General features: G+C 38.9%; 1 protein-coding gene and 1 non-coding gene across 3 annotated transcripts; both read left to right on the top strand.

The window, feature by feature from the left end:
• The first annotated feature begins 207 nt into the window (after positions 1 to 207).
• On the top strand, positions 208 to 23,715 carry eprs1 (glutamyl-prolyl-tRNA synthetase 1). Of its 2 annotated transcripts, XM_007252538.4 has the most exons (34): positions 208 to 350; positions 4,969 to 5,053; positions 5,179 to 5,278; positions 5,405 to 5,561; positions 5,779 to 5,921; positions 6,069 to 6,169; positions 6,268 to 6,394; positions 7,319 to 7,511; positions 7,608 to 7,779; positions 8,602 to 8,835; positions 8,941 to 9,025; positions 9,128 to 9,187; positions 10,921 to 10,941; positions 12,568 to 12,678; positions 12,921 to 13,057; positions 13,701 to 13,908; positions 14,032 to 14,144; positions 14,329 to 14,440; positions 14,555 to 14,929; positions 16,165 to 16,392; positions 17,079 to 17,324; positions 17,427 to 17,657; positions 18,573 to 18,841; positions 19,119 to 19,170; positions 19,516 to 19,725; positions 19,817 to 19,969; positions 20,088 to 20,189; positions 20,278 to 20,433; positions 20,935 to 21,132; positions 21,240 to 21,413; positions 21,540 to 21,700; positions 22,749 to 22,827; positions 22,922 to 22,986; positions 23,134 to 23,715. In XM_007252538.4, the coding sequence occupies exons 1-34, from the start codon at positions 308 to 310 to the stop codon at positions 23,282 to 23,284; spliced, it is 5,052 nt and encodes a 1,683-aa protein (XP_007252600.3). In that variant the 5' UTR covers positions 208 to 307; the 3' UTR covers positions 23,285 to 23,715. The 2 variants fall into 2 exon arrangements, with proteins under 2 accessions (XP_007252600.3, XP_007252601.3); XM_007252539.4 differs by lacking the exon at positions 10,921 to 10,941.
• Positions 15,946 to 16,044, top strand: LOC125781149 (small nucleolar RNA SNORA47). The gene has a single exon (XR_007424279.1). It is a non-coding gene; the product is annotated as a small nucleolar RNA SNORA47 (small nucleolar RNA).
• Positions 23,716 to 25,572: the final 1,857 nt, after the last annotated feature.

The raw sequence follows: 25,572 nt of genomic DNA, 5'->3' as shown, positions 1-25,572 counted from the left end.
AATCGTTTTTTAATTACCTAATATATTGCCTGAACTTTATACTGATACAGCGGTTAGGCTATTCAAATACCACACACAGAGACTTCTACTGCGAGCATGTTTTATTTTTTGTATTTTACCTTTAAATATACACTCGGGTAGCATAATTTGACAAGGTTGCTAAACTCGACAGAACACCGGAACCATTGTTGGAGGAGTTTGTAGCGGCGGAGCAGGTTATGGTCGGAGTTTGGTAGCGGGCCGGACAGCGCTCAGTCAGTGCAGGAGAGAGAGAGCAGCAGCAGGAGCAGCAGCCGGGAGGAGAAGCATGGCTTTAAATCTCACCATCAACACCAACAACCCGCCGCTGGGTAATTCAGCACATTTTAACACATTATAATCAGAGCAGCAGCTGCTGGAAGCGACCTGTAGAAAGTGCTGGTATGTCGGAGTGATCGAGCCTCGTGCTCCTGTGTGGAGTGACAGGCGGCGCGTGCAGCTAAAGCTAGCTGGAGAGTTAGTGCGTGCCGTCGTGGCATCGCTGGCTTTGCTTGTTGACTAGCTAACTACTACATTTAGCCTGGTTTTACCTCTGTTCAAGCTCTCCACGTTTTAACAATGATAGCTAAATGTTGACCAGGTTGTTTATATACTGAAGAAGCTCTACCTGTCGTCAGTAATGAAGAGTAAATGTTACTAAAATGACCTAACCTAGCTTTCTATTCTTCTTTGGATGGATTAATTCATTGCAGGCTGAGTAAGCTAGGTTATGTTAGCTGGGTTTAGAGCTCAGCTTGCCTCTATAGCTAATCATGCTGAAAAATGCTAGCTAGCTTTTATTTTGAATAACTTTTTTATGCATATTTCATTAACCTCAATTTTCTGCAGGGATTGTGACTTCTATATTTAGTGTTTACACTGTTCTCCGCTTAGGGCGCCACCATTCGTTAAGAGACGGTATTACTGGCTGATGCAAGCGAAATGAAAGAATAGTATCGTGGATGTGACTTTAATGATTTTATAATGTTTAAAAAGTCATGTGATCAAGCACAAAATAATGCACATTATTTTTTTTAAGTATTTGGTCAAATCTAGAATTTGTGGTATATTTTGTGTCTCGCAGATTTCTTGGTTTTGTAGCTAATTTGTTCCCCCCAAAAATAGTTACATTGAATATATTTGAATAAATATACTTACTACCTAATTAAAAACAATAAATAACTGTTGGTAATGCCTGATGTATATTTTAGCCACAATTCAGTCTTTTGCTCAGCAAAAAATTTACATAAAATAATTTACATGATTGTATTTAATATTTTATTATTTCTGTGGAAGCTAGTAAGTCACATTTGTTATTGAGAGATTGGTTGAATCTTTCTTTTTATATATATATATATATATATATATATATATATATATATATATATATATATATATATATATATTTGATGTATATTTTAGGCACAATTTAGTCATATGCTTAGTTTAAATTTTACATTAAATAATTCATTTTCATTTTTCAAAGGATTGACAATATAGTCATTTTTTTCTGTAGAATATGTAAATTTAATAATTTAGTGAGTCAAATTTGTTATTGTGATATTTATTGAGTCTTTCATTTTTTTATATATATAGAAACGGTAGTGTGTGTATCAACGTAAATTATTTAGTGTGGAAAAACTGAGCTATATATATTTTATATAGTTAAAATACAATATGGAGGAAGGTGGGAACACCTTAATTTTCGCATAAAGGTGTTGGATATGTAGTGAACATACAGTGCCCTCCATAATTATTGGCACCCCTGGTTAAGATGTGTTCTTTAGCTTCTCATAAATTGAGTTTTGTTCAAAATAATATAGGACCACGACGGAAAAAAAGAGTAAAATACAACCTTTAACTCAAGTGAATTTATTCAGTAGGGAAAAAAATCCCACATTAAGAAATAATTATTTAACATCAAATCATGTGTGCCACAATTATTAGCACCCCTGATGTTAATACTTTGTACAACCCCCTTTTGCCAACAAAACAGCACCTAATGTTCTCCTGTAATGTTTCACAAGATGGGAGAATACAGAAAGAGGGATCTTTGACCATTCCTCTTTGCACATTCTCTCTAAATCATCCAACGACCTGGGTCCTCTCCTCTGCACTCTCCTCTTCAGCTCACCCCACAGGTTTTCAATGGGGTTGAGGTCTGGGGACTGAGATGGCCATGGGAGGAGCTTGATTCTGTGTGCGGTGATCCATTTCTGTGTAGATTTGGCCACATGTTTAGGGTCATTATCTTGCTGAAAGACCCAGTGACGACCCATCTTCAGCTTTCGGGCAGAAGCCACCAGATTTTGTTTTAAAATGTCCTGGTATTTTAGAGCATTCATGATGCCATGCACCCTAACAAGGTTCCCAGGGCCTTTAGAAGAGAAACAGGCCCACAGCATCACTGATCCCCCGCCGTATTTCACAGTGGGCATGAGGTGCTTTTCTGCATACTCAGCTCTTGTGTTACGCCAGACCCACTTAGAGCATTTGTTGCCAAAAAGCTCTATCTTTGTTTCATCTGACCAAAGCACACGGTCCCAGTTGAAGTCCCAGTACCGCTTAGCAAACTCCAAACGTTTGCGTTTATGATTGTGTGAGTGAGAGATTATGATTGTGTGAGTGAGAAATGGTTTCTTCCGTGCATGCCTCCCAAACAGCTTGTTGGCATGTAGATAGCGCCTGATGGTTGTTTTGGAGACTTTGTGACCCCAAGAAGCTACCATTTGTTGCAATTCTGTAACAGTGAGCTTTGGAGAACTTTTTATTTCTCTTATCATCCTCCTCACTGTGCGTGGTGGCAAAATAAACTTGCGTCCTCGTCCAGGCTTGTTTACCACTGTTCCAGTTGTTTTAAACTTCTTAATAATTCCTCTGACAGTAGATATGGACAGGTGTAGGCGAGTAGCGATTTTCTTGTAGCCATTGCCTGACTTGTGAAGGTCAACACACATCTGCCTCACTTGAATGGTATGTTCCTTTGTCTTTCCCATGTTGAAGATAAATGGCCTCTGTGTCACGTCATATTTATACCCCAGGGAAACAGGAAGTTGTGAATTACTAATTAAATGTTCCTACATACTCTGATCAACTTCGTAAACTACTGTAGAAGTGACAGAAATACTTTTATTAAATTTATTTCCTAAGAATTGTTAGGGGTGCCAATAATTGTGGAACAGGTGATTTTATGAAGAATAATTATTTCTTAGTCAGGGATTTTATTTCCCCCTTAAAATTTACTTGAGTTAAAGGTTGTATTTTACTTTTTTTTCCCATCGTGGTCCTATATTATTTTGAACAAAACTCAATTTATGAGAAGCTAAAGAACACATCTTAACCAGGGGTGCGAATAATTATGGAGGGCACTGTAGATCTTACTTCATAATCTATAACCTTGCATATAATATATTTTTGTAGAATATATAAGAAATATAAGTAAGTAATTAATAAGTCAAAATTTTTATTGTGATATTGATTGAATAAATTTTTATACATTTTTTATTAACACATTAAGGTGTTGGATATGTAATGAACGTAGTTTGTAATTGAACAACTTAATAGCCTACTTTGCTGTAATATTTATGCCTGAATTCTGAATTAATCTTCTATTGTGAACCATAGAACTGGTCTTGGGCTTGTCAGACTATTGGGCTACAAACAGCTGTTTGCTTTCAGTCCTCCCTTGAAAAACAAGCTTTTGCTACTTTTGGTTTCATTTATTCACATGGATGATCGCATGAGATCTTCTTTATGTTTGATGTGACCACACAATGATGCACAATGAATTGGGCCTTTAATAGATTGCCCTTTAGAGCTTTGGTTATGTGGCAGAGTCACTCCCCAACTACCTCCCTCTGCTGCAGTGCAGATGCAGCTGCTGCTTTGTCATTTGCAGGCAAAGTTTTTCTTCTATGTCCAACACCCCTCTGTTGTAGATAATTATATGTTATTAATTGAATGCTTTGTATGACAAAAAACACTGGGGCATAATAGACTATAGGAATCAAGCAGAGCCAGTAATTCTGCTCTGTGTTTTTATTAGGGAGAATTGTTTCAGTTTTAATTTGTTCGCATTAATAAGATGCACATGCTGTTGGATGTTTCAGTTTGTCTGGTTGGTTAAGTCAGATGTCGATTCCACCCAACAGTAGAAAAGTTCTAGTTGGCCAGCATGTTGCATGTGGAATGTGTCTTAGATTAACATTTAAGTGTTTAAAGTTGTAATAAGTTGAGATTAACTTTTTAGTTTTTAAAAAAAAACTGTGTGGTCAGGAGTCACATGCTTTGGCACAAAACAGCTTGTTATCCAATAATATCGCCAACATTTTTGAATATTGTGAAAGATTTTACATCCTGAAATATCGTTCCATATCACATCAAGGCACTACTTTTTGCTGTTTTTAGCAAAAGAAAAATGCACATTGTTCTCATTTTCCATTATATATCTACTACACACAGATTATATCTGTTCAGTATCATTAATTTCACTTTATTCCTGGATATTTGGAGCTAAATGGAGTTCATTATTAGATTAATGACGTTCTGGATCATTAACTTCGGTTACAAATCTGCTAATTAATTAGAGGTGTCCCATATCATATTGTATGCAATAATACAATTTCATTTTCATTTTGCTGCAGTTGTGTATTCTTGAAATAATTTTTTTAATTCAGTGTTTTATCAAGTGTTGTTATAGCAGAAATACCATGGAATATCGCAATACTATTTTAGGGCCAAATCGCCCACCCCTGCTCCAGATATAAGGAGATCCTGATATGGAAGATAACGATAGATAGTGATTAATATGTGTGGTTTTTTTAATTTTTTTATGGTGGTATTTTTTTCGTCTTGTCTTATTTCCCGATTTCTGTAAAGCTATTTGCAACAGTGTCAGGTTGTAAGGAATGTAAAACATTTTGTATATTTAATCCAACTCTCTATTTGCAGGGGCGCTCTTGGCAGCAGAGCACGTTAAGAGCAGTGTCAGTGTGTCTGTGCAGGAAGGCAAAGACACCAAGCTCCATGTCTCTGAGTAAGTACTATTTTGGTGTATGTATATACTCTAGTATGAACACGTGTAACATACAGTATTTAATAATATTGCCTAAAAAGCTTGTCTTAGATATTTGACATTTTTTTATGAATAAATTTTTTTAGGAGCGTGCAGTTCAGTGATGTAAACTCCATCACGCGTTACCTTGCACGTGTAGCTCCCAGTCTGGGTCTGTATGGCTCCAACATGATGGAACAAACTGAGGTCAGAAAATGCAACTATTTTCTTTTACAACTATCACTTTCAAAAACAGTGTGATGGGTTTAATAAAATTAGCATTTATTTATTTATTTTTTATTTTTTTACCTCCTTACGTTGTGTCCTCTCTAGGTGGACCACTGGCTTGAGTTCAGTGCTCGACGTCTCAGTGGACAAACAGGCTTGGCTCCTGCTTTTGGGGAGCTGGATGCAGCGCTGGCCTTGCGTACCTTCCTGGTGGGCCGTGGTCTGACCCTAGCTGACCTCTGTGTCTGGGCTGCTCTCAAAGGTGAGAGGGTGTGGTGATATATGTCTAGTTCGTAACCAAAAAGAGCTTTTAAAATGACAATTTGGACAAAATTTTGTCAGTTAATAAAGTTTATTAAAACACAGTTAGTATCCAACATTTGCTTTTATTTTAATTTGCTCATTGCAAATTAATGAAGGTATAGTTTACATTGCTAAGTTGCTATAAAATGTTTAAAAATTATTTCCTCGGCCTACAGGAAGTGGGGAGTGGCAGGCAGCACAGGCTAAGCCAGGGGCTTTTCCTCATGTGTCCCGCTGGTACTCTTTCCTGAGCTCTCAGGTGCCCTTCAGCGAAGTGGGCAGCAAGTGGGCTAGCAAGGTCACTGCCAGCCAGACTGCTGTAAGTCATACAACGCCCCTGACAATCATTGGATGCTTATACTCTGTTATTCTCATGCTTTGTTCAATCACTGTTGAAATCATCATCATTCAGTCATTTTCAAAATCATATTCTGCACCTCTTAAATTCACTGTATTTCTATTTCAGTCTGGGGAGAAGGAGAAGAGTAAAGATGTCGGCAAGTTTGTGGAGCTGCCCGGGGCTGAGATGGGCAAAGTGGTGGTTCGGTTTCCACCTGAGGCCAGTGGGTAAGTTACACTAAACCTTTCAAATGTTTTGAAGCTGAAGAAATGTGCATTGTTAGATGCGTGCTTTATTATTTACGTTGGTGTTCTTGTGCCTGTAGGTATCTACACATTGGCCATGCCAAGGCTGCCCTGCTCAACCAGCACTACCAGGTCAACTTTAAAGGCAAGCTGATCATGCGCTTTGATGACACTAACCCTGAGAAGGAGAAGGAGGACTTTGAGAAGGTATGAAGCTTTATGCTGCTGTTGTCCACAAGCAGAATTATTGATAATGATTATCTTCCTAGTAGTGCTGGGTGATTTTCATGATTAATTTGGTTAATTGAAATTACTACAGTTTTAATGCAATTTTCAAAATGATGTAATTGCGATTTTACATCTTTTACATACAGATATTTTATCTTTTTAATCTAAAATATCCAAAATGCTACTCATTCCTGAAGTGATAAACTGTTTTACCTTGGTTACCAGCACTTCCCACACAAACACCCGTTCGAAAAAAGTATATATTTAGCTAGAAATAAATCCTAGCGTTTCTAAAAACTGCAGCATCATCGCCCTACTGTGAGGATCCGTGATTAATTGTGAAAAAAAAAAACAATAATAATCGCTTTTTCAAAGTTTTTTTGTGACTTGTTTTGTGCATTATTTCTCTATTATTTCTCATCTATTTCAGTCACAAACTCGCTTTCTAAATTATAATCCAGTGTATGTCAGTTTGTGAGTTTTTCTGCAACTATAGAAAGTCAGCGCGTGATATGAACGCATGGGCTTGTAAATAATATTTTGAATCATCGATTCCCTTAATGAGTCGACTCAACCCAAAGCGTCTGAACACCTGATCACAGATCACATGATTATTTCTCAAAATATTATGAGTTTATATGTGGCCCAGCTTTTAAATGCCATATTTTTTATTTATTAATTTTTTTTTTATACAGGTAAACATGGTTTTGAACTATTTCTTTGACATCTGTACTTTGGTTTTTATCGGGGGAAAAAATCACTTAAGATCTAAAATCGGATTTTTTTAAACCATATTGCCCAGCACTACTTCCTAGTACTTAAGTATTGGTGTGCTGTTTAAATATAGTAATAACTAATTAGCTCTTAGAAGCGCTGATGTAGCTGTACTGTGATGTTCTGCAGGTGATTTTGGAAGACGTGGCCATGCTGCAAATCAAGCCAGACCAGTTTACCTACACCAGTGACCACTTCCCCACCATCCAGCGGCTGGCTGAACAACTACTGCAGGAGGGCAAGGCTTATATTGATGACACACCACCCGACGTCATGAAGCAGGAGAGAGAGCAGAGGGTCGAGTCTCGCCACCGCGACAACTGTGAGCCTGCTGACTGCTTTTGTGAATAGAAGCTGTGGTTTAGACCCAGAGAGGTGATTAGTGTTTCTAACCTCACTCTTTTTCCTCTTTCTTTAGCTGTGGAGAAGAACATGCAGATGTGGGAGGAGATGAAGGCAGGCTCAGAGTACGGTCAGACCTGCTGTATGAGGGCCAAGATTGACATGGGCTCCAACAACGGCTGCATGCGTGACCCCACGCTGTACCGCTGCAAGAACGCCCCCCACCCCCGCACTGGCAGCACTTACAAGTGAGTTTACACATTTATACATGCGCATACTTCGTGATCCTTTAAATCTCTGAAGAATTTTGGGGCAAACTTGTAGATTGATGATGAATTTTAGAAATATACAGCTCTAAATTAAAAATTAGGCCACTTCAGTTTCTCTGATTTTGCTATTTATAGGTATATGATTGAGTAAAATGAACATTGTTGTTTTATTCTATAAACTACAGACATTTTTTCCAAGTTCCAAATAAAAATATTGTCATTCAGAGCATTTATTTGCAGAAAATGTGAAATGGCTGAAATAAATAAAAGGCAATGTAAGGAAAACAAGTTCATATTCATTACGTTTTAAGAGTTCAGAAATCAATATTTGGTGGAAGAACCCTGGTTTGTAATCACAGTTTTTTGCATCGTGCCATATTCTCCTCCACCAGTCCTACGCACTGCTTTTGGATACATTTTTGCCACTCCTGGTGCAAAAATTCAAACAGTTCAGCTTTGTTTGATAGCTTGTGATCATCCATCTTCCTCTTTATTGTATTCCAGGGGGTTTTAATTTAGTAATATCAATATTTATAAACTCATTATTTTACGTGGTCTTTTATTTTTTTTCCAGATCTGTATATATAAAAAAATATTGTGTGTGTGAAGAACAGAGAACTGACAACAGCCAATGGTGCAATAAGTAAACCCAGAGAACCCTAATGTTTGCATACCAGTGTGTTTAAAATAATCTCACACAGACTTTTTTTGCAGTTCTATTTATTTTCTCTTCTGCATCTCATGAAATGGTATTGACCACATATCTGACCTCATAGTTTCCCGAATGCTCTTTTCCTACAGAATTTACCCCACATACGACTTCGCCTGCCCTATCGTAGACAGCATAGAAGGCGTAACTCACGCACTCCGCACCACCGAGTACCATGACAGAGATGAGCAGTTCTACTGGGTGATCAATGCTCTGCGACTGCGCAAGCCTTACATCTGGGAGTACGCCCGCCTCAATCTCAACAACACTGTGCTCTCCAAGAGGAAGCTCACTTGGTTTGTGGACCAGGGCTATGTGGATGGCTGGTGAGTTATCCCAGAAACATTCTTTGTTGTCAAACATAACTTTGAAGAAGCTTTAAATAAAAAAAAAAATACTACTATAAATTGTATTGCTTATTTCTCTTTCAGGGATGACCCTCGATTCCCTACAGTCAGAGGCGTCCTGCGCAGAGGAATGACAGTGGAGGGACTGAAACAGTTCATTGCTGCTCAGGCAAGTGGAAGTTAATGCATCTTCATTAATATCTTTGCAATTTGCATTTCATATTATTGGGATTGTTTCAGCTAACTCATATTTCCTCCTGTTCTCACACAGGGTGGGTCAAGGTCTGTGGTCAACATGGAGTGGGATAAGATCTGGGCGTTCAACAAAAAGGTAAAGATCCACAGTCATTAGAAGGAGTCTGACCTTACAGTAGGGATACACAGTGATCTTAAAATAATTCAAAACCGACATCAGCATATAATGTCAGGAAAGGTGTTGACTAGTGCTGGGCGGTATGACCAAATATGTACATCACACAGTATTTTTTTTTTTATTCTTACAGTTTCAAGTTTAATATCAAATTGCAGTATGTTATTATTGAAGCCATTGGAGGTGTTAAAATCAGCCACAGTTTTCTTCTTTCCCTAGTTAACAAATTCAATAAAATTCAGTGTGCATTAAATATGCTAAAAGCTACAGTATTCATATATTTAAAAGGGCTACAGTTACTTCCAGAGTTTCAGAGTTATCCAGAGTTTTAGGGAGTTTTATTTTTTGTGCTAAGTAAATAACTCTGCACTCAGGACTGATTCTGGGCTCGTCTGGAGGGCGAGAGGAACTTTTCTCCGAACTGTGGATCGTTTGTGCATTTCCATTCCTCTCACTCCAGTCACTGCAGTGTTAGCTTGTTATGCTAACTGTCTAGCATTATCTAGCGAGCTGTGTACTTCTTTGGCGGTGCTGTTTTACACGGCACTCTGCAGCGCCTCTAGTGGTATGGTGGTATGTGAAAAATGCATATATAATGCAATATATACCGCCCAGCACTAGTGTTGAATATCAGTATAGACCCACAATTTCCATGTTAGTGTATCCCTGCTTCAGTATGTGTGAGCTGGTTTTAGAATAACTTCTAGCACCTAATGCCTAGAGCTAAAATGGCAAGGGTATGGCATTTGATGCAGAGCCAGAGATTCCAGACCTTCTCTGCTTGTCTGACTGCTTGTGTCAGTACATTACAGACCTGTTTTCTTCAGACGTAATTTTGTGTTTTGGCCGCTTGCCATGAACATTCAATCTTACAAAAGGCTTCATCTATTTTTCTGTTTTTGTTTAATGTGACATTTCAAGACTTTCAAGACCAGTCACTGCGATATATTTACTTATAGAGGGCGTGTGTTCTTTAAATGTTGTACCTGTCCCAATACTCTCCTCAGTCATGGCTTTCAGCATGCATGGCTCCTGCATATTTCTTTTATTTTCTGTCATTCTTTCTCATTGTCCTAAACCATCCATGGTATGATTTGCACCTTTTTAGGTATGGGCTTTCCCCCAATTTGTTGTAGTTTAGTATGTTTGCAGCTGCTTTTTTTTTTACATAAACAATTGCTCTCTTTGACCAGTTTTGATTCTAAACTTTTTAGAATCGCTGCCTTTTAGTTTAGGCTATAAAGAGACAGTTCACTCTAGGAGGTGTTTTTTCCATCATCTGCCTCTCATTTCACACACAAAGCATGCCTCGGGCTCAGATGCTCTGCTCATTGGCTTTATTTTATTCTCCTCAGCCGTTTTGTGTTTACCTCAGTTAGGCAGTCATTTCTTGGCTCTTTCATTTCCATTAGTTCTGGCATCTTAGTTGATTTGTTGCTTGTACCAAAGACTTTGTTTTGGAAGGACTGGGAAGGCTCTGAATGGGAGATATTTTGTACATTGTGCTGTGCTTGTAACTGCCCACTTTAAACAGCACTCTGACCCTTAACACACGCCTTTAATTGAAGACTACTACAGTTAGTCATACCGCTGGAGAAACATTTCCCATTCTGTCTGACCTGACCTGCCTCTGACCTCTTGAGCTCTACATGAGTGTTTTACATTAAAGTGCATCTCACTCTTCTGTTTCCAAGCTGCCAGTTAGCTGTAAAAAGGTACTCCTTGTCCTCGTTCTCCTCTTGTTCACCCCCTTCACTTCTCTCTGTGATTTTCTCTTTATCTTCTGTTTATTTTTCATTTCATTGTTCCTTTCATTCTGACTTTCTGAAACCATTGCCTCTCCCAAAACATAATTATCTCTGTCACTGAAGCCTATATAACTATAACAGCAAATATTGTATAGTTCTTGTTTTTATGAGATTTTACATTGTCCTGTGTTATGATTGAAGTGATTATCGGTAGGGCCCTATGAAGGCAGTTTTGTTTTTTCCCCAAATTCTGTTTTTTTTTTTTATGACCCATTAACTACAATTACACAGGCAATAGCAAAATTGAACCGTAGCAGCAAGCACTGTATATACTAGAATAAATGTTGATGTCTGAAATATAGCCAAGAATTTTATGGCATTGTGCCTTTATGTTTACATTGTGCAAAAGTGCTGTAAATCTCATGTTTGGGATCATATCAAGGTGTTTCTGTCGCAGTTTTGATCACTTTTTGGATCAGCAAAGAAAAAAGGGAAAAATTTGGGGTTATGGCTTTGTTTTAGTGAAGTTTTATTTGTATTGTTTAATTTAATTTTTTTTTATTTTTTACCAATTCTGTTTGGTCTAGTTGTTGGTTAGTGTTGTAATTAGTGATGGAATTATTGCTGTTAAAAAGTAACAGAGTAAAACTAAATTGCACACTGTTATGGTTCAAATTTAGCATTTTAATTCACATTTCCTACATGTCCTCAACAGTGGATTATCTGTTATGTTACACATTCAACCACTTATCATGCTAAAATGAAAGAAAGAAAGAGAAGCAAATCAGCATGTGTAGTATATAGAACTTTAGGAGCTAAAAGAACAAATTTATTTTTTGTTTAATAGACAGTGTTTGTTACTTGCTCTAATTTCCTGCATTTCCTGTTTTTATGGCTGAATTCAGTGATTTTGTGTATATTCTCTGCGTCGATGAAACCATAGGGCCCTATATCTGTTCTCAGGCGTTTCAAACCTGAGTTGCACGTACCAGCACAGTTTTCTGTTATGACGCAGTTTTTTTTTTTTTTTCCTTTTTCTTCTACTTCTGGCTTCTCCTGTTGTATTTGCCTAGTTGTGTGGCTCTCTCCCTTCATACAGCTTCTGGCAGATTCTGTGCACCACAGTATTCCACCTCATAGCACTTAACTGTTTTCACTCATACCCATTTAGTTATTTTCTGACTTACTTATTGCACGCACAAAGGTGTTATGCCTTAAGCATTGGTTTTGCAGTCTTACATTAACACTGAGCTGGTTGAGGAGAACCTGGGTGTTATTATGATGCCAATCTGCTGATGTAACCTTGTGAAACCTAGGCTGCTTGATCCTGTGGTTTTGTAGAGAACTTTTTGATTTGATCGAAATTATAAAGTAGTTCAGCCTTTCCTGACCTTCATGTCTCTCTCTCTCTCTGTCTTTATCCACCATCCCCTCTTCTTTTTTTTTTGGTAACTCGCTTTATTTTATTTATTTATTTATTTTATTTTTTTCTTGAAATTTTCACAGCAACCTGAACTTGGTCTTTATTTTTTCCCCCCTTTCTATTATTTCTGTCTCTCTCTCTCTCTTTCTTGTTCACTCTCTCTACTCTAGGTCATTGATCCAGTAGCGCCAAGGTTCTCTGCCCTGCTAAAACAACAGGTTGTTCCAATTTCCATTCCTGAAGCCAAGGAGGAGATGAAAGAAGCTGCCAAGCACCCCAAGGTAAGTAGCAGCAACACATAAAAATGGTTTGGTTGCCAGCTCTATCAAGGTTCCCACAACACAGGCGTGGTTTATGGGTAGTCAAAAGTCATAACTGACATAGAACAATGCTGATGGTAAAGGGCAGTTTGTATTATTTTTCAAAGAAAACCTACAGATCCAAGAAGTTTTTCTAGTCTAGGTAAAAAGGTTTGGCCAGTACGATCATTGCAAATGTTTATCATGTTCTCTTTCCTGTGTAGAATGCAGAAGTGGGGATGAAACCCGTGTGGTACGGTCCGAAGGTGTTTGTGGAGGGGGCTGACGCTGAGACCTTTACTGAGGGAGAAACTGTTACCTTCATCAACTGGGGAAACATCATCATCTCCAAAATCAATAAGTAAAATCCCTTAGATGAAATTAAGTAGCATGTGTGTGGATTCATAGTGCCACCTACTGGTCTAGTGAATTCACCAGTGGTAACTGTGGCTTTGTTCAGACTGGCAGATCATATCAGATTTTTTGCCATGTCCAATTTGAGCAGGGAAAGTTTTCTGCTTTTTTTTTTCTTCAGATTTAAGCCTCAAGTTTCTACTGATTTCATATTAATTGTCTGGATATGACTTAGTCCTCATTGATTTCATGTGGTTGTTCTTGACCGTGCATGTTTACATATTGTTGCCTGAACATAGACAGTGTAAAGTAATAGTGCACATCCACTACTGTGCTCATGATTGTGTTTGGGATTATTTTTCTCATAAAAACTAAGACTAAATTTGTTAAAATGTCCTCTTTTTATATTGGGTATATCTTGGATCTATGTAGAGACTGAGCTATTTGCATATTTTATCTTTTATTGTCCACATATTTTTGCTTGTATCTTTATTTTTGCAGTTAGATTTTTCTTATATATCCAGTTAAGAAAGTCCTGAAAACAAAAAGTGAATCCTGAATTCCAAAATTCCTAAAACCATAAAATAATGAAATATTGAGTAAGCTGGCGCTGATGCCCTGACATTTCTCTTGTTCCCTGTTTTCTGCAGAGACAGCAGTGGAGCAATCACATCTCTGGAAGGCCGACTGAACCTGGAAAACACCGATTATAAGAAGACCACTAAAATCACCTGGTTAACTGACACCCCTAAAGCCCCGCTTATCCCCACAGTGTGTGTAACCTACCAGCACCTCATCAGCAAACCAGTGCTGAGTAAGGACGACAACTTCAAGGACTTTATCAACAAGCAGAGCAAGGTGAGTGCTGGACTTTTTATATGATGATTTCAATTAAAATTGTATTAGTCTTGTCTTAGCTTAGCAGGAAGAGGTATGTATTTAAAAAAAATGTGTGAAATGTGCTCTGTTGTATGTTGTCAGACAGAGGAAATGATGCTTGGAGACCCGTGCCTGAAGGAGTTGAAGAAGGGTGACATCATCCAGCTGCAGAGGAGGGGCTTCTACATCTGTGACCAGCCCTATGAGCCAATCAGGTAAATTCTCTACCTGTTTCATGTAGATTAGTTTATTATTTTTTATGGTTTTGTGTTGTTGTTTTACCAGTTAGCTGTTTTTTTTTGTTATTTTCACATTTGCTGTACTAATAAACCCAAATCCTTAATCTTTGTACTAAGCTGTAGATTTTCTCCACTATTTCTCCACTATTTGTTATTTCAGTCCTCACAGCTGTAAGGAGAGTCCTTGTGTCCTGCTGTACATCCCAGATGGACACACCAAAGAAATGCCCACTGCTGGATCCAAGGACAAAAGCAAGCCAACTGCTAAAACTGTAAGTGCAATCAATCAATATCAATCATAAATTATCTAGTGATTTTCTCACTACCCTTTCAGTTATGCTGTGAAAATGGTGGTTCTTTTCACATTTCTGCTTATGGTGTTTTAGGTGAAGGATGAACCTGTCTCTTCAAGTAAATCCAAACCAGCTCCGTCCTCCAGCACCACACAAGCTCCCTCAGGAGATGCTTCAGTCATGTTCTCCAGCATCGTTGCCCAGGGAGACCTGGTCCGGCAGCTGAAAACAGACAAGGCTCCAAAAGAGCAGGTGGACACAGCTGTGAAGCAGCTCTTGGCCTTGAAAGTGGAGTTCAAAAAGCTGACTGGGCAGGAGTACAAACCTGGCATGGCCCCACCTACTTCATCCCCTGTACAAAAAAGCCCAGCCCCTAGCCCAAGCCCCTCCTCTTCATCCTGTCCTTTCACACGTGTTGCTGAGCAAGGCGAGGTTGTGCGGAAACTGAAGGCTGAGAAAGCACCCAAGGTAAGTCTGGGTTTATTTGGAGGTGTATAATGGTGCACAAGATATGAAATGTATACATCAATTAATAATTCTCTTTTTTTTTATTGAGCGCAGTCTGTGTCAGTTAGCATTAGTCTTAAGATTTTACGACAATCATAGTAAACAGCAATATTCTTACAGGTTTTAAATAAATCAGTTTTTGTTTACTCTCTGTAGTTTACACTCCCTGTGGTTTATTGCAATAGGATTTTTTTTTTCCTTTTTCTATTATTCTGCCAAACTGCAATTTGCCAAACTCATCCTGCAGTTTAAGCCAAAGACCGGTCTGACTGCAGATTATTTGATCTGACCACCCAGTTATGTGACCATATAGCAACTGTCTAAATGTTGAAAGCACATATCTGCATTTCCTTTAAGTGGGATTTTCTAGTTGTAACTTTTCCTAAAAGCCCTGTCTGGACAGGATTATTTTCTCAGGGGGACGTCGGTAAAAAATTTCACACTTCTACTCAGTGATAAAACTCTTGCATCCGGACTGCAATTGAAAAAAAAACAGGGGGTCCAATAAGTTTTTTTTTTTTTTTTTTGGCTTTCTGGATCACATGACATCGCGTTTAGTAGCTCCTCCATTTCCACTTGCTGTTGTGTTTACTGGGATCTCCGTGGAAACACACATCCGAAGTGTAATTACAGTGCGTGGACCGGAGGACCGGAGTTCAGCAAAAAACGGCAGGTAATTTAGCTCGTAATTTTCTCAGAGGATGTCTAAGAAAAACACATACATGATCGGTCTGGACGAGAATAAAATCACAAAGGACCCCCCGTTAAAACATTACCCCAGGACCCCCTGAGAAACGAGTCCCTTCCGTAGACGTAAGCAGTTTTGGCAGTTTGGCGTTTATATGGATCAGTGGACGCCACTTACATCCAGTAAAAATTAGTAAAAAAAAGAGCCCAAACGAAGTAAATGTAGTAGACTAATTTACATTAAATATTCCCATTGCAGAATGTTTTATAAAGCTTAACAATTATACAAATGGAGGCTTGAGAAAGTTTTGCTGTTGCTTTAGTACAGCTTCAACTGGTTTTGACCTCCTAGACTAAATCTCAATCACTGCCTTCATGTCTGACATTTTCATTCAGACCATATGCTGTACTTTGAGTATATTTTAACAAAGAATAGAATTAAAGAATTACATTATGAATGTCAGAAAAGTTTTATATCAGTGTTTTTTTTTTTTTGGTTTGTTTTACAGGATCAAATAGATGAAGCTGTGAAACTGCTATTGGCCCTAAAAGCTGAGTTTAAGCAACTCACAGGTCAGGACTATAAACCGGGCATGGCTGCTCCCTCTGGACCTCCAGCACAGCCTGCACCCAAACAGCCTGCACCTTCTTCCAACACGTCCTCCACTGACCTACACGGGCGAGTTGCTGAACAGGGTGAGGTGGTCAGGAAGCTTAAAGGAGAGAAAGCTTCGAAGGTGAGTCACTGGACTTGAGTTGTATATGCTTTTCTGCACTAGACCAATAATAGGATGAAATGTAGAGAAGCGGAAAAATGCACTGCCATGTCGAATGTTGTGGAAAATGGCACTACTATCATGTCTTAAGATTTTGCCATGTCCTGTGGTAGCTAAGCAACACTGGACTGGCCTGTTGGTCCTACTTCATTGAATGTGGTTGTAATTTCTGCCAGGTTACTTTCTGGTTGTGTTTGGTTACAACTCTTTGTGTAAACAGTCATGATCATTACCACCAACTGCACTGCACACTGTAGATGGTAATGCCTTCTAGGTGTATTCCTGGTACACACATGACTGTTGGTTACAAAATGTCAGAAATGGCATGTCCCATTCATCTAGCACTGACTGACAAAGCACACTCCACTCATGGCCTTGCTGAAACCTTGAGAATTTTTTTGCCATGCCATGAACACTGGCCACTGTTCAGCTTTACTCACAAGAAAACACCTCACAACTTAGAGGTTTCAATTAATTTACATACTGCTATCTCTTGACATGTAGTGTAATTGTTATTAGAAGAATCTGAAAGAATTCTGTATGTCGTGGGTCAGATTGTTTCTGCTTCTCCATGTCTCAATTATTATATATGACCAATTACCACAGATTTCATGTTTTAGCCTTTTTGTGTCTGTCTTTTCTCACAGGACCAGATTGATGCTGCGGTGAAGCAGCTGCTAGCTCTGAAGGCAGAGTATAAACAAGTGACAGGCCAAGAGTATAAGCCAGGAGCTCCTCCAGCCAGTGCTGGCTCAGCTCCACCAGCTAAAGTACAATCTGCCCCTGAACCCATCAAGACCAGCTCTCCAGACAACGCCACAGCAGACATTTACCAACGTGTGTCTCAACAAGGTGACCTTGTGAGAAAGCTGAAAACTGACAAAGCTCCCAAGGTTTGTTCTCTCTAGTTTTTAAGATCTCCTCAGTTCAGAGTTAGTGAGAATTGTCTTGCATAAAAGGATGTTTACATTGTTGTTCTTCCTTTTCTTTTGAAGGATCAGGTGGATGCTGCTGTGAAACAACTGTTGGCTTTGAAGGCGGAGTATAAACAGAAGACTGGGCAGGAGTACAAACCAGGCGTGGCTCCCAGTGCTGCACCAGCTCCTGTTCAGGCCAGTTCTGCTCCCCCTCAGTCCTGCTCTTCTCCTCAGGCCCAGGCACTGTATGCTCAGGTAGCTCAGCAGGGGGAGCAAGTGAGACTGCTCAAATCACAGAAAGCTCCAAAGGTTTGTGTAGTTTTCTTTTTCTTTTTTCCTTTTGCATTTTAAATTTCCCCTTTGAAAATGAATGTCTGAAAAGTTGTTTCATTTTGTATTTGCACTTAAAGAGTACATGTAATTATTATCTTAAAAAATGTCAAGGCAAGCTATATTGTTTTCTGAGTTGTATTATTCTCAGATCTGTCACATTTGCATTGTCAACTTCAAACAATATATAAATGTGAGCTATTTGCTGGCTTAAAATCAACAAGTACTGTTGTGTCTGTGTACATAAGAATGTGCATCACCAATGTTTTAGATCACCCAATAACAAAACCATCAATAGTGGCACTTCCATAGTTGCAGCTATGGTATTTTTACTATGACCATTTTGTTGTGATTATTCATTATTTCTGATAAAGCAGCTTTGCAGTAATAGCAGTTATACAATACTATGTATACAAATAAATCAAATTTTATTTAATACTGTTGTTTCTTAAATATCACAGTTGATTTTTAGGACAACATCGTCCACATACAGCTCTGGAAAATATTTAAGAGACCAGTTTCTGAATCGGTTTCTCTGATTCAAGCAGTTTAGCTTGGTTTGATGGCTTGTGATCATCAATCTTCCTTTTGATTATATTCCAAATTTTAATTTTTAAATTCTTTTATTTTTTTCCAGAGCTGTATATAGTTATTGTAACAGCCCTATTATTTTTACGTTTTTCTTTTTGTTTTTGGCTGGTTTTAAGATATCGACGCGGCTTCGTCTCCAAATTGTTCATTTTTATTGCGTGGTGCAAGCTGCATACAGGTTTTTCACACTGACCATTTTTGCGTAGAAACAGTTTAATTTACATCATACACATTGTGTTTGTGTCACAATGATACAAATAGGCAAAGCCCTGTCCTAAAGAATGTCTTGCTTTTATTGTATAGGAACAAGTGGACACAGCAGTGAAGACCCTACTGGAGTTAAAGGGTCAGTACAGAGCACTTACTGGTGAGGAGTACAAACCAGTGACTACCCCAGCAGCTCCGGGGCACACTGGATCAGAGGACAAGAGCCGCAAGGAACGGGAGAATGCCTCTGAGAAACAAGGGGGAGGAGGCCGCAAGCAGCAGAAAGGCGGGGAAAAGTCACAACAGGGTCAGGAGAGTGGAGCAGCGGGAGCAGGAGATGGCCAGGGTCCCAAGAAACAAACACGGTGAGGAAAAGAGAGAGATCATGATTATTGGATATATAATGGAGGCTTGAGAAAGTTTTGCTGTAGGATTAGTGCAGCCATAACTGGTTTTGACCTCCGAGACTGAATCTCAATCACTTCACTTATGCCTGATTATGATTCAGGCTGCGTGATGTGCTTGTGTACATCTTAAAAATGTAACTTGGTTTAGTGGTTATAACTACATAAAATAATTACAAAAAAAAGTTTTTAAAAAGCTGACTTTTTATTGTTTTCTCTTTTTGTTATTACAACATAGGTTAGGACTTGAGGCAAAGAAAGAGGACAATCTGGCTGACTGGTACTCACAGGTACTATGCTATATGATGTATTTAGCAATTTGCGGGTGTTTTATAGTCTAAATAATGCTCTTTTTATTTACATTGTATATCCTACAGGTGTGTAATTTAAAGCAGTAGCCTATAAGGTTTTTTTATTCAACTGTTAGTATTCCTTAGTAATTTTTCATTAATGAACAAAATTTATTTACATTGGCCTACATTAAAAGTACTCTCCACATGCTCTGTGCAATTACACATTCTCACCAGAGAGGCCTCCATTTCCCCAAAACATTCAGAATGTCACTTTAACTGTGCAAAATGAAATGCTTTCATATCCTGTCAGATATCAAGTCTGATCTCTGCTTCTGTCTCCAGGTGATCACTAAGTCCGAGATGATTGAGTACTATGATGTTAGTGGCTGTTACGTGCTGAGACCCTGGGCCTTTTCCATCTGGGAAAGCATCAAAGACTTCTTCGACAAGGAGATCAAAAAGCTGGGGGTGGAGAACTGCTACTTCCCCATGTTTGTGTCTCAGGCTGCTCTGGAGAAAGAGAAGTCTCATATCGCTGACTTTGCTCCTGAGGTATGGAGGTTCAAGTATGAGTATGTGTGAAGTCTGAAATGTAAAGATAGATGTCTGAAAGGTGACTTCTTTACCGGACATTTCTGTCTAGGTCGCGTGGGTGACTAGATCTGGGAAGACCGAGCTGGCCGAGCCCATCGCTGTGCGGCCCACTAGCGAGACTGTGATGTACCCTGCCTATGCAAAATGGGTCCAGTCCCACAGAGATCTCCCAATCAAACTCAACCAGTGGTGCAACGTTGTGGTCAGTCTTAGCTCTAGCTCTATACATTCCAATAATTGTACTATACTGTATACTTATTCTGTACATCCCTCTAATGTAATCTCCTTATGTTAATCTCATTTTCCATTCTGTCCCTCAGAGATGGGAGTTCAAACATCCCCAGCCATTCCTGAGGACCAGAGAGTTTCTCTGGCAAGAAGGACACACAGCCTTTGCCACCAAGGAAGAGGCTGCTGAGGAGGTCAGACAATAACCTAATATTTTACAGCAGTGACCTTTTTACCTAAAACTTTTTTTTTTACTCAGTTTTTATGTATTTGTGTGAACAGGTACTTCAAATCCTGGATCTCTATGCACGGGTATATGAGGAGCTAATGGCCATTCCGGTGGTTAAAGGCAGGAAGACAGAGAAGGAGAAGTTTGCAGGAGGAGATTACACCACAACAGTGGAGGCATTCATCTCAGCCAGTGGCAGAGCCATTCAGGTCTGTGTTCACACACAATGTGCTCCATTGAAAGGAGTCAAATACATTGTATTCTTTGTGTTTACAGCAGGTCTTATTTTCCCTAAAAGCAGTTGTTTGTTTATGGCCTGTGTAACCAATACAATTTATAGTTACTCTAATGTAAAAGGCTCCTGGTTTAGTTTATCAAGACTTTTTAAGCATGTCAGAGAATGCCAGAATTGGGTGTATTTGAATTGGGGCTCATATAATGCCTTATATAATGATGATAAAAAGCAAAAAGCATACAAAAACTGATGGTTGTTCACAGTTCTTGCAGATATTTATAGTGAAAAATGTTTGAAACGGTTTGCATGCCCTTGACACATTTTTATATTTTTATTATTTTGCTTTATTTATATACACAAAATGTATTGAACGATACAATTCTCCATTATAGTATCATTAAAGAAGAACTTAAAAACTGCTGTCTTAAAGGTAGGAAATGGAGCTTAAACCTTCTTTTTTATATTGTTTCCTTAGGGTGCCACATCTCACCACCTTGGCCAGAACTTTTCCAAGATGTTTGAGATCATTTTTGAAGATCCCAAGAAGCCTGGTGAGAAGCAGTTCGCTTATCAGAACTCGTGGGGTCTCACCACCCGCACCATCGGTGTCCTGACCATGGTTCATGGAGACAACATGGGCCTGGTGCTGCCACCCAGGGTGGCTTGTCTTCAGGTACAAACTGAATTATGTCCAAAATGGCTTATCTCAGTATTTCTGCTTTGAAATTTGAGCTATGAACTACAGCTTCACCTCACCAATTCACCTGTACATTTTCTCAGGTGATCGTCATTCCCTGTGGTATTACAGCCTCTCTGCCCGAGTCTGAGAAGGATTTGCTGTTAGATCAGTGCTCCAAGTACCTCTCCAGATTGCAGAAGATTGATGTCAGAGTGAAGGCTGACCTCCGAGACAACTACTCACCAGGCTGGAAGTTCAACCACTGGGAGCTGAAGGTACATATACATTTTTAAGAGCATGTCTACAGTGATGCTAACTGAATTACACATACCTTCTTTTTAATATTTCTTCTCTTATTCTGTGTAGTGCTGTAAACAATTGACTGTATCTTTTGAATCCAGGGTGTGCCAATTCGTTTGGAGGTTGGACCTAAGGATCTGAAGCAGGGCCAGTGTGTGGCAGTTAGAAGAGACACTGGAGAAAAGCTTGTTCTGCCTGGTGGAACTGTGGAAACAAGAATAAAACAACTGCTTGAGGACATCCAGGAGAATCTCTTCAAAAGGTACACATTCAGACATGCGTGTAAATATGACTATGATAGTTCGCATGCTGCTGATGTCTTAGGAGTTTGGCTTAAAGACGCAGATACTATGCCACGGCCAGCCACATTGCCAGACCTTTCAACAGTTGAAAATTTGTGGAATGCTATTTGACATGCAATAAACACTTCACTCCAATTGAACTTAAGGAACTTGATGAATATTTATGCGGCATGAGGTGGATTTTTGCTGGAGACACAACTAGGAACCTCTTTAACTTTATGCTGAGTTTCTTGTATTAGTCTAAGGCCAATCCCATTTCACCCGTTCGTCTTCCCCTGACCCGTACCCCTCTGTTTTGTGCGTGCACACCTAGGGATAGGGGTGTCCCGGTTCTTGTTAGGCTAGAGGTGTAGGGGGAGCCCTTTAAACAGAGGCACACTTCAAACAAAGGGGTATGAGAATCACTGGTAAGATGGCAACACAAAGTGATTCTTAGCACTATTTTACCAGAGTTTAGTGTGTAGTTACAATGTTTTTATTTATGAATTCTTCTTAACAAACATAAAAAATCGCTAGTAGTTTGCCTCAGTAGCTAACTAGCTAGCTTTCACGTTCCGCCCTAAATAGGGCAACAGACAGCAGGGGCTGCAACATTTAAGGCGGAACAGAAAAATAAAATAAAAGCTAATTTCAGCTTCCCATCACAGAGGAATTTTGGAATGGACAATAATATTTAATTTCTACATCTCTCTTCTTACGAAAAACATTCAATGACCTAAAGTTAACTAGTTAATCAGCAGCTAGCTAGGTTACTGAACTTTAGCGCTCCTGATGACATATTGGATGCTTGAAGGGTTGTCCCAATTCTTAGGGGGAGGATTTAACCCTTTCCCCTCGTAACTCTGTTCCAAGGGGAAGGGGTATACTCGAAAACTACATATATTGTAACCTTTATCTTCAAAATATAATTTCAGTCCCGCGTTTCCTTCTGGGGCAACTATTTTTGCAACCATTTTTTTTTCCTTTGTTCTCAGCGACTTTGTCCTAAAAAGCTTTCTCTGGTTGTAGGGCTTCTGCTGATCTCAAGGAACATATGGTGGCAGCAGACACTATGGATCAGTTCCAGAAGGATCTGGACCAGGGAAAGGTATGAAACTAACTAGCACTGTCTGAGAAGCTTGTCTATTGGCCTTTTTTCCTGCGCTGTGTAGAAGTAACTGTTCATTACTTGTGTACTACAGATCGTGCAGATTCCCTTCTGCGGAGGCATTGAGTGTGAGGATTGGATAAAGAAGACCACCGCTAAGTAAGTCACTTTTACAGCTTTATTTTAAACAACACCAATCTGAAGTCTTTAATCACAGCCTTAATGGACATTATGTAAGTTACTGCTTTGGCAGAAGGATATATTGTGACCCTGTTAACACAAACTCTTTCTATTGCCTGCGTTTAGGGATCAGGACTTGGAGCCGGGCGCACCCTCAATGGGAGCCAAGAGTCTGTGCATTCCTTTCCAGCCTCTGAAGACCCTCAAGGAAGGACAGATGTGCATCAGCGGCAAAGAACCAGCCCAGTTCTACACCTTGTTTGGGCGCAGTTACTAAGAGGGAAGACCTAGCTAGATGTCCTCATCTGTGCCCAGTGCCTAATTTGCTCTTGACCCATTTTAGCCATCATGACTAAAGCACTAAAAAGAATTGCTGTAACTTATATCCTCACCTGCCATTTCTAACCTCCAGACAGGACCACACTGGAGTCCTCTGCTGCTCTTAAGAAAAGCTCCCCTCCCACTTTTTCTCAGCTACTCTCAGGACATACAGGTGTAATATAGAGACGGGTACTTGTTTCTAGTTACTCTGTCAGATTTAGAGGGAAATACTCAGCTGGTGTTACAGTGACTTCTACTAAAATGCATAAACCTGTATATCTGTCCTTAGTCCTCAAAGTCTGGTACTTGTAACCTTGTAACCTTGAGGTAATTCACAATCCAACTAGAACTTTATCTGTAATAAAGGGATTCTTAATTTCTACCATGTTTTGCGTCCAGATTGCTTTCATTTTCTGTTTCATATTGTGTTTAATAATTCTGTCTAATATAACTAATATAACTGTGAGGTAAAAACCTGACCCATGTTTTTTCTCAAGATCCTGGTTCAACATCAAATGTATTAGAGATTTAGATAAATAATATGGTTTTGGGGTGCAACAGTGCACATTTATCCTAGTCTATTTGTAAAATCCATTCACTCTGGCCATTCTCCTAAGGACTCTAAAGACTGAAAATCCCTTGATCAAGCTTAAGAAATCATACTTAATGCTTCATCAGTAAAATTGATACTAGAGAGAGAAAGAGTAAAGCATTATCCTTGGTGTGCTAAAACTGTGAATTGGTGTTCATTCATCTTAATGTAGGGTGACCATATGCCTGATTTGAAGGCTTTTAACTTGTATAAACAGAAACACAGAGACTACACAGCAAGCAAGCATTCCACATGTTTAAGGGAAAGAGGCTCTGATATGTGATTTGGTTTGATTAAAAAATAAATAAACTGGAGAAGATGGTGTTATAAATATAACAAAGATTTCTGTCTCAAACATTATCTAATAAATGTCACCCTTTCAAATAAAGAGAACAAATTTGAATGGTTTGATTTAAAAAAAAAAAAACTGTGGAGAAGATGGTGTTTATAAATATAACACAGATTTCTGTCTCAAACATTATCTAATACATGTCACCCTTTCTAATAAAGAGAACATATTTTACACAGAACAACCAACCGTTTGGAGATGAGAACAGAGCTGGTGGGTGAATGGTATATTGTGGGGGAACCAGACTGCAGTTTATGAAAGTGCAAAACAGAGTTCCAGCTAAGCAAAGATATGTCCAATCAAATGTCCCCCCAAGGGAGTAGGGCTTAAGCCAGGCGGACACTGTGCGATTTTTTTAATCGGATGCGTTCTGGAGAGCTCAAACAGCACGTTTGAATCGTTTGTCGTGTATGAACAACGCCTGCGATTCATCTGCACATACTGTACGGTCCGACTGACCTGCTGCGACGGGGGAGCTTACACTGCACGTCTAAACGCAGCCCGTAGGCGGAGCTTTCTTTGCGTACAAACTCTCGCTTCAACACAACGCCTTGCAAAAGAAAGCGCTAGCTTTGCTTATTTGTGCCCTGTTGTGCGCTGAAAGTCCACGGAAGAAACGTACATGGACTCGCAGGTGGCTGAGGCGACGTGGACTCTACGGGTTGTCCGTTTTACAGAAGGAGAGCGCATAGAAAAATGACTGCGCGTCAGGCTGCGAAAGAAACACCAGCAGCTTAAATAAAATAAAATAATTGTATTTTTTATTCTGTTTATTGTTTATGTAAAAACTGGTTTTGCAACACTGAATATTAAACAAGCAATCGGTTATTCACACTGGATAGGGACCCTCATTTACAGTGCCGCTGAGCATTAACAGTTTAAAAGGGATTAATAATATATATAAAAAATAGGAATAAAAACTGACATTTATTATAGACGAATAAAATATATACGTAAAAAAGGAAAAATAGGACCTTAAAAAAAGATCATAAAAATTGACATAAAAGGGAAAAAAATTATATCTTATGAAGATATATATTTAATGATTTGATTAATAAAAGAAGAAAAATAATTTAAATTAATAAATAAAAAATATAAAATATAAACTCATTAAAAATTCGTTTAAAATAACCCAGGCTTTCTCCAGAATAATCAAAGTTTCAGTTAGTTTCAGTTTCAAATCATGAAAACAGCTCACCAAAACCTCAAACTATACTTTATATTTGACTATATTTACTTACAGGTCCTTTGCTTGTACTTACAGGCCCTTACTTATTTTTATTCAACTGAACTGAGTTCCTGT

Source organism: Astyanax mexicanus, chromosome 14, assembly GCF_023375975.1.
Source record: "Astyanax mexicanus isolate ESR-SI-001 chromosome 14, AstMex3_surface, whole genome shotgun sequence".
Lineage (NCBI taxonomy): Eukaryota > Metazoa > Chordata > Actinopteri > Characiformes > Acestrorhamphidae > Astyanax > Astyanax mexicanus.
The sequence above is the reverse complement of the archived record's forward strand: the minus strand, read 5'-3'. Positions and strand labels throughout refer to the sequence as shown.